General features: G+C 44.0%; 1 protein-coding gene across 1 annotated transcript; it reads right to left on the bottom strand.

The window, feature by feature from the left end:
- Window positions 1–4,655: 4,655 nt before the first annotated feature.
- LOC129176807 (zinc finger and BTB domain-containing protein 14-like) lies at window positions 4,656–8,293 on the bottom strand. Its single transcript, XM_054767225.1, has 2 exons — window positions 8,193–8,293; window positions 4,656–7,688 (listed from the first exon to the last, which is right to left on the bottom strand). The coding sequence occupies exon 2, from the start codon at window positions 7,663–7,665 to the stop codon at window positions 6,499–6,501; it is 1,167 nt and encodes a 388-aa protein (XP_054623200.1). The 5' UTR covers window positions 7,666–7,688; window positions 8,193–8,293; the 3' UTR covers window positions 4,656–6,498.
- Between the last annotated feature and the right edge of the window lie 389 nt (window positions 8,294–8,682).

The raw sequence follows: 8,682 nt of genomic DNA, 5'->3' as shown, positions 1-8,682 counted from the left end.
TATTACCCAATGTAGTAGACATCATAAAAGAAATTCCATAGCATTCAGTAGGTTCACACATGTTGGGAGAGTTTCCTTGTTTCTTTTGTTACTTCCGTAACTTCTTGCGGTGGTTAATGTAATGTAGATTTCTTGTAGAGTCACACAGAGTCTGACGTTCTTTTAAAGTTGAATTGCCAACCTTGAGGCCAACAGGAGCCCAATTCCAACACAGACCACAGTTCGGCTCGCACACTTAATTGTCTCCTCTTTGCCATTTCTCCCACAACTAGTGACTTCGTATTGATATAATAAAATATTGATCCTTCCGATACCAGCTCTTCATGCTCTAAAATCGATTCACAAATTAAAATTTCAATACTTATCATACTTCAGTCTTTTGAGGTCATGTATATCATCAACAGGAACACAGTGGAAAGTAACTCAATTATTGAGATCTTGTGGGAACTACTTTTTCTTCCGCCTGAGTAAGTGTGTAATGCGCAAGCTCAGTGGCACACTGCTTTGTCAGTTTCAGTGTGTTGGAACAATGGCCGATCGTAAACGGAGACGTGTGAATTGTGAATAAAGTTGTCATTTTTATAGTAGTTCTTCATAATCATTTTAATGGTTTTATTATTTCTTATTTTTTGGTTTAAAATAACATTTTCACATCCATGATTTTGTCCTGTTTTTTCTGTTGTTGAATATTTGCTTGGCTATATTGTAAATCACCCTGCTGCCTCAGTATACTTCAGGGTTAAAATAATTGATGTCTTGTATTCTTTATGCTGTGATTTGAAATACTAATAATGATTTAAAATTTACCTGACACATTGGGTTTATTTGCACAAAGTATCGGTATCGGATCTATGTTGCCAATACTAGACTGAATTTTACTCAGTATTGGATCAGAAATGAAATCAGTGGCTTTGCGCATCACTACCCACAACACCACTTCCTCCATATCCACCAATAACATTGAACAGAAAGGTGCGTCCGGGAACATCAGCATTTAGGACATCAACAGGTCGTTACAGTAACACTACTGACACCTAGTTGATTGGCGTTGAGGGACCCAATGGAGTTATAAATCATGGAAATACAACGTCTCTGGGCAGAGTCAAGGGTGAGCAGCATGTCAATCAAAGACTCAGGCGGGTGGTTCGGGAAGTGCGGGTAAAGTGGCTTAGACGAAATGCCTGGCTTGCAGGAAACGAAAAAAGTGAGAGGGAGGCAGGTCAGCCCTAGCTGCAAGTTCAGTAAAATCTGTAAACATCATTATTCAGGTCCCTAACGTGACGCAATCCTTTCTCTCTCCAGATGTTAAAAGTGGCGTTTGATTGAGATGGTAGGATTAAGTGTTTTTTGGCTATTGGAGAGAGAGTTGAAGGCTCATTTAAGCTATAGTTTTTACAAAATTGTATCAACATTTTCAATGAGCTAACAACAACAGGGTTACCAGAATAATTGTGAACCTTGAGGGGGAGCTGCGCAGTCAGGAGGGACTGTAGGGAGAACTTTGAGGATCGTTGCTCTATTTGAGCCCAGGATGGGCCCTCTAACCAGCTGCTCTGTCGATGTTACATGCCCAGTAACACTGAATGAAGTTAGGCAGGGCAAGGCCGCCCCATTCCTTAGGGAGCTGTAGCACGGCTTCTAACACGAGGGAATTTATTGAGCCAATTGTTTAGGTAATGAGGATAACTACTGATCCAGACGCCTAAAAAAGGACGGTCTCATAAATATTGGAATGCGTTGGAACAAGTAAAGAAATTTGGGAAGAATCACCATTTTAATCAGGTTAGCCCCGCCAGTTAGAGAGAGGAGTAGGGACGACCAACAGGCCATATCAAGCTAACATATTTCAACAAGTGGCCGAAAATTCCTACTAAAATGTTTCTTAAAGGATACGGTGATGAATACGCCCAGATATCGGAACACTCCGGCAGTGACCTTAAATGGGAAGGAGAAGGCCGGCATCCCCCTTGACATGGGGTTAATGGGGAGAATCTCGCTCTTGTTAACATTTCATTTATAGCCAGAGAGCCAAAATGACCAGAATGGACACGGCTGGGTTTGACACGTACAATAGGTCATCAACGTAGAGAGACAACTTGTGGGTGATGTCATTCCTGGTGATGCCTTCGAATCTCCCCACACCCCGGAGCCAGATAGCCAACGGCTCATTAGCTAGAGCAAAAAGACGAGGGGGAGAAGGGACATCCCTGCCTAGCAGGGGTGTAACGATTCATCCATTTAGATTCCAACTACATCGATCTGGGTTCTCCAGTTTCCATTCAGGACGACATATATATCGATCTAACATCGTTTAAAAGGTAATGAATTGATTGAATCAATACCAGGAAATGAAGCATTGGATTTCAGCACGGCAGGCTTTACTGTATATGGATGTGCTTTTTTTAGCACTTTTAATGATAAAGACTTTAAACGTTACAGTCTGCCTTTCGATGATGTCGTTGTCTTTCGGGTATGTGGTGGTCATGGGAGTTGTAGTGGACCTGTGAAATACAGTTGATTCACTTCTTGTTCTTTTGATCAGTTCATTCACTTTATTCACTATTTATATTGAACTCATCTGGCCTTATTTGAAACTCCTTTAAAGTGACATTTATGGGGACAATATGCAAAGTAAGCCTATAAACGGTAGTTTACGGTCCAGTAGCAGTGGCGCTTATCATCTTGTCATCATCTAGCACGGCGTGTCCAGGTCAAAACACATAAGTAGGAATGTTACAAATACAATCCCCATACTTTAGTGATTAAAAAAATCTAACACTGTGCGTGTGCGCTCGATTAGGAGAGTCCGCGTGGACGTCCTTAAAAATGAAATTTTCTCATATGATATTGGGTGTATTTTTATTTTTTGTATCAAGAAGTTACGTCCTTTCAAACTCATGGATTGGAGCTTCAGGACAACATAAAAGGTATGTAGGATATAAATTCACTTTAATATCTATCTACCCTGGAATTACTGTGTACATGCAATTAGTAGTGTGCTGTGGAAACAAATACAACTTGCTGCTGCAGCATTTATGACATTTGATTTTCTTCCCTGGTTGTACTTGCCAAGGTCTGTGGGTCAGCACAGCTTTTGTCTTGACTCAATGTTAAAGCAATTTTCTGGTATGAAATTTGCTTGAACTTCTTTAATACTTGGTGTAGAGAAGTGAATGAGGTATCAAATTCAAGTTCAAGTCATGTTTTACCAGACATAATTAATCATACACTTGATTTTACACATCGACCAGTCCAGGGTGTACCCCGCCTGTCGCCCGAAGTCAGCTGGGATAGGCTCCAGCATGCCCCCGCGACCCTAATGAGGAAGAAGTAGTATAGAAAATGGATGGATGGATGGATGGATTTTACACATTTCAAAATTTGTGCTGTGTGCTGCAAAACGTCTGTCAGTGTAATCTTGCTTACATTCAAATGGCTGCTCTGATCAGGAGGACTATTAGCCCCAAAAAAGCCCCTGCTTCCATCGGCGTGAGAACGTTTCAACACCTAATTGAAGATATTATACCTCATTCTTTGCTGAAGAATTTGCATAATGTCCTTCTTTGAGTGCAAAGTGCAGGTTTGGATTGCATTATTTAAAATTAAATAATTCATCATGGCAAGCTATACCACCATCTGTTCATCCTGATTTTGTATTGCATTTATTTCTTGCAGTCATTGGGAATTTATTCTTAAGTATGTCAGCAATATTAATAATTTATACCGGATTCCCTTACAAAAAACAACGGGAATCTATGAAACTTCACCTGCACTGTCCAGTATCCAGGTATTTATTTCACAGTCACACTGATTGAATTTTTGGCTAAAAAGTTACTAAATTGATTTAAAGTTATTGAATCATTTCGGATCGCATCGTTCTCAAGGAACCAATATCATCATTGAAAATGAATCGTTGCACCCTTACTGCCTACTGCCGCCGTGATGAGTAAAAGGGGAGGACCTGACACCATTATCATTCCCAAGTTTTGAAGTGAACCGGTGGTGCTGTCTGCTTCCATTCACGGGTTGGCTTTGTCCCGTGCAGGCGGCAAAGTGAATAGTGCCTCATCAGCTTGAAGGAGTCGTCGCAGCAAGAAAGAAGACCAGAGACGACGGGCCGCTGGGACGGAGAAAAGCAACCTTTCGTGCACATGCGATTGTTTGTATGCACTGGTTTCTGCATGTATAAATATCCATATCCACTGTATGTGTGTGTGATGAATGTAATTAAAGTTTATTTTAATTAGACACTGCTCTTTTCTGGGAAGTCTGTGGCAGCACTGGGTGGAGCTACACTGGAGACAGGAGGTTTGTGGTCGGGACCAGGGAACCACGCCGGCTCCCGTAATGGAAACCGGGTGTTTTACCACACACACACACACACAGATATACACATAAATACTCCGCGCGCGCACATTCACGTGCATTATAGAATTGGCTGGCAGGATGATTCCCTAAAAAGGAATGATGTGCACATTTAAATGCACGTCCATGCGTGTCAGCTCATGCATACATGCAAACAAATAAGCACTCGTCTTCGAGCACACGCAGATCTCATTAAACACGCAAGCCAAGTCCCATTACACATGCGTGCACACGTCCACATCCGTGCACACACATACGAAAGGCGCTTAGATCACACACACACACGCGCGCGCACACACAATAAGCTCCCGTCAAATCTCGTTCCAGCCTGCTTTACCAACACGCACACTAAGCAGGAAACACAGCTACAGTGACGTCATCTATAGATGCTACTGTTGTAAGGAAGTATGGAAAACTGCTTTTTGGGGGGAGGGGCAGCAACATGTCAGTGGGCGCAGGCCACCCCCATGTGGCAATACGACGCATTACACCAAAGTCAAAAGTGTACAATTCCAAAGTGCGTGACCGCGTCCTTCGAAATATCACGCGCTGGTCCGCGTGACAGGAGTTGTTTTCCTACTTCCGCAAAATGGCGACACAACAGCCAGCATCAAAACAAAAATAAAATGACCTTCCATTAAAAGAAAAGGGTTAAGATAAAAGCTTATGATTACAGTGAAGAGGCAGGAATAGTGATTAAAGTGGTGAGTTTTTAACTTCCACAAATAAATATTGATTCGTGTGGCAGTAGATTTTTGATGTGATATATAAACAGTATAATAAGTACATTAATTCAAAAACAGAGCTTTCTGTGAACATGTAATTAAATTACATTTATATTTTACTATGTAAGGCTTTTCCCCATTTAATAAATGTAATAATGGGTGGGGAGGATATTAAGTGTAAGGGTCACACAAGAGGGAAAAAAGTTAAACAATGACATTAAAGTTACAAAAATATAATTAGAGCAGTCAAAATTTCTTGAGAAAAAAAGTGGTCATTATAAACAAACATAACTTTTACATTGAGATTCCTTTGTCCTTTTCACAGATTTGAACTTGACAAGATCCTAAATTGCAACTTTTTCTCAACTTATTTGCCATCATACTGTGACATATTTCGCATAATAATCACTTTTGAAATGAGCATCTTTGAAACATTCTCCAATATTCCACCCTTATGACAAAACATGATCAAAAAGCAAACATAGGAAACACAGCAAATGGTGTTTATTGTCAAATCGTCAGACAATGTTATTTATATATTTATATATATATATTTATGTGTGTGTGCGCGCGCATTAATTCCTTATTGTGAACTGTAATTGTGCCACAAACTAAGCTACGGTATGTACACAAGGTCTATCATTGGCTGCTGACAGGCAGGTGACGCTTCCATACTGTATAACAGTAAATATAGTCCAGCGGCCCCCGCAATCCTAGACTTTGGTCTGAATGGTGACTCTTTGACTCGTACAGTGTAAGAAGAATCAGAATATTCAATCAATACAACTAAACACGTCCATTAAAAAACATCCACATGAATATACGCAACGCAACTAATGTTAACCCCAAGCTCCGACCCCATCCCGCCCTCCTCTCTTTTGGCGCCATAAAATCATGAAGGGTTAAACCAGGGGTGTCCAATGCATGTGATGGGGGCCACTTTTAGCTTTGTATTTTGCCCTCGGCATATTGTAAAAATAAAGGTGATTATTAAAGAGATAGATTATTAAATTGTTAATACACTAACTTGCTTTGTTGACTTATGTTGGAGTGCTTCGAACATCTTTAATGCTCAAAATGTATCACCTAATTTTTCAATGTTTGGAAAAAGTTTGGACACCCCCCGGTTTAACAAACATTTACATGGGAGAAATCCCGCCAAAGTAAAAGTGGTAATGACAAGTTGCTCAGTGAGAAATGGATGTATAGTAGTGCGAACTAAACATTTACATGAGTTTACACGTGGAAACAAAACATCTTCCCAAGGATCACAAGTCTTTTCAACATGCGCTGCTCCCTCGGTGGGCCCACCGCTGCCTGTTCGTCTGTGAGCCGCGCCCCCGCCACTTAAAGTGTTTGTTTACCAGGGTGTTGCGTCACAAGCGCGCTCCCCCGTCCTTCAAGAGGCTCAGCAGTCGGAGTTGTGCGAGTGCGCCGCCGTCTCCAGCTTCCAGTCCCTCTGGTTGTCGGCGCCGGCGCCGTGCTGCGAGGCAGCGGGCGACAGCGACATCTGTCTGCGGGGGTTGCCGCTGTGCATGGTGTTCCAGTGGCGCTTCAGGTCCGACGCTTTGATGAAGGCCTTATCGCATGAGCCGCAGTTGAACGGCCGCTCGCCACGGTGCTGCCGCTCGTGGTCCTTCAGGTGTGATTTGTGCTTGAAGGCCTTCTCGCACAGCTGGCAGGCAAAGGGCCGCTCATTGCTGTGCACACGCTCGTGACGCTTGAGGTCGGGCCCGCGAATGAAGGCCTTGCCGCACACCACGCAGCGGTGTGGCTTGAAGCCCGAGTGGATCTTCAGGTGCTCCTTGAGGTGGGCGGCGGTGGTGAAGGCCTTGGGGCAGTGCTCGCAGCCGTACGGCCGGTTGGCGGTGAGCAGGCGCTCCTTCTTGGCGCTGTGGTCCAAGGGTTTTGCGCCTGCACTGGGGCAGGAGCCGTGGTCACGGTGGCCGTACAAAAGATACTCCAACTTCATGTCGCTGGACGAGGACGAGCCCCAGCCATGCGCGTGGGCATCCTTGGCCATGCCCGTGTTGTAGCCATGCGGCTGAGGCAAGTGGGAACCCCCCGCACCCATGCCGTCTATGCCCTGGTCGTAGAAGCTGTTCTTCCTCACCTCCTCCATGGCCAGCTCCTTCAAGATGGCGTCTTGGGCTCGCATGCCGTGGTCGCCGGGCGCCTGGTTCTCCCGCGTCTTCATGTTGGTCAGCTCCCGCTTCTGCGTACACAAGTTATCCAGGAAGTTGATGCCCAGGATCTGCCCTGATGACATCATCATGTTGATGTCCTTCTTCCTGACTGCCAGGCGGGCAGTGTACATGTAGTTCAGCACCTCCTCGAAGATGTCCGAGCGGATGAAGTCTAACTCTACAATTGAGTTGTCCTCGTCGCTCTGCTTCTTGAAGAGCTTCTTGAAGTAGTTGCTGCAGGCCGCCAAGACGCAGCGGTGAGCCCTGAACTCGATATTCTCCACCACCACCACCACGTCGCAGTGCTCACCTTCCATCCGTTGCTGGTTGAGCATCTTCAGGAACGTCGCTTTGTGGTCGTAGTCTATGTATCGCAATAATTCTGACATGTTGCCGGTGGAATGGGAGCAACCTGAAGGGGAGGGACCAAGCAGCAACAACAGTGAGTGATGGGAGAACTGCAGCACTATTAAGTGGAAATACAGGTGTTGACGTGACTTGCAAGGAGGATTGTTTACCGATAACGCGAGCACAAAAAGTTAGCACAAGTCGCCAACTAGATCATGCAGACATTCCTCAGGAGGGGGGAAAATAGGCCCAAAGGCGACCAGAGCTGCAGTCATGCAAATAAACTTAACAGAAATAATCACACTCACATAAAATGCACTTTTTACGAGTCGAGTGGTACGTTCACGAACCCGGCCTTAGCGTGACAAGCCCGTAGAGGAAAACCTTAGCGAGAATATTTCACATTTCATTGCGTCCAGCCATTTTGGCTCCGCTGGCATGTTCCCGTGTCTTCACACAAACAACGGAAACACGGTAATACCAAACCAGCCTAAAAACACGCTGCGTCGCTTTTAACGTCGTCGCAGAGCGCAAAGAGAGAAGCTAAGGTAATAAAAATGTTTCCTACCCGAAGCCCGAACGCGATCCCCGTGTTGTCACGCAAGGAAAGCAGTCGACGATCCACAGAGAAGCTGTCGTTGCTCCTCTTCCTTCTCGGCTTGTTTTCACTGCCGCTCAGGAACCGCTGGCTTGGCCTGCTGACACCGAGCGGCCCGGAGGAGGTATTGCAACGATCTGTTTATTTTATGGCAAATTATAGCCAAACTAGTCCAAGATGTGTATATCAGGGGTGACCAACGTTTTTCCTTGTGAGAGCTACTTCTACAAAATGAAAATGGCTACTAATTTTTGTAACATTTCTTTTCAGAGCTTATTTTAATTTATTGGTATATGTGTTTATGTGTTTGTTTCTTATGTTCTTATTCTTTCTTGTGTTTTCTTTCTTTTCTTGGGAGAATGAACAGAATAAGATTTTCATTGCATGGTTTAACTGCTGTTTTACCATGCACATGACAATAAAACTCTCTTGAATTTTAAACCCAAAAAAAGCGAATATG

This window comes from Dunckerocampus dactyliophorus, chromosome 2 (assembly GCF_027744805.1).
Source record: "Dunckerocampus dactyliophorus isolate RoL2022-P2 chromosome 2, RoL_Ddac_1.1, whole genome shotgun sequence".
Classification (NCBI taxonomy): Eukaryota; Metazoa; Chordata; class Actinopteri; order Syngnathiformes; family Syngnathidae; genus Dunckerocampus; species Dunckerocampus dactyliophorus.
The sequence above is the reverse complement of the archived record's forward strand: the minus strand, read 5'-3'. Positions and strand labels throughout refer to the sequence as shown.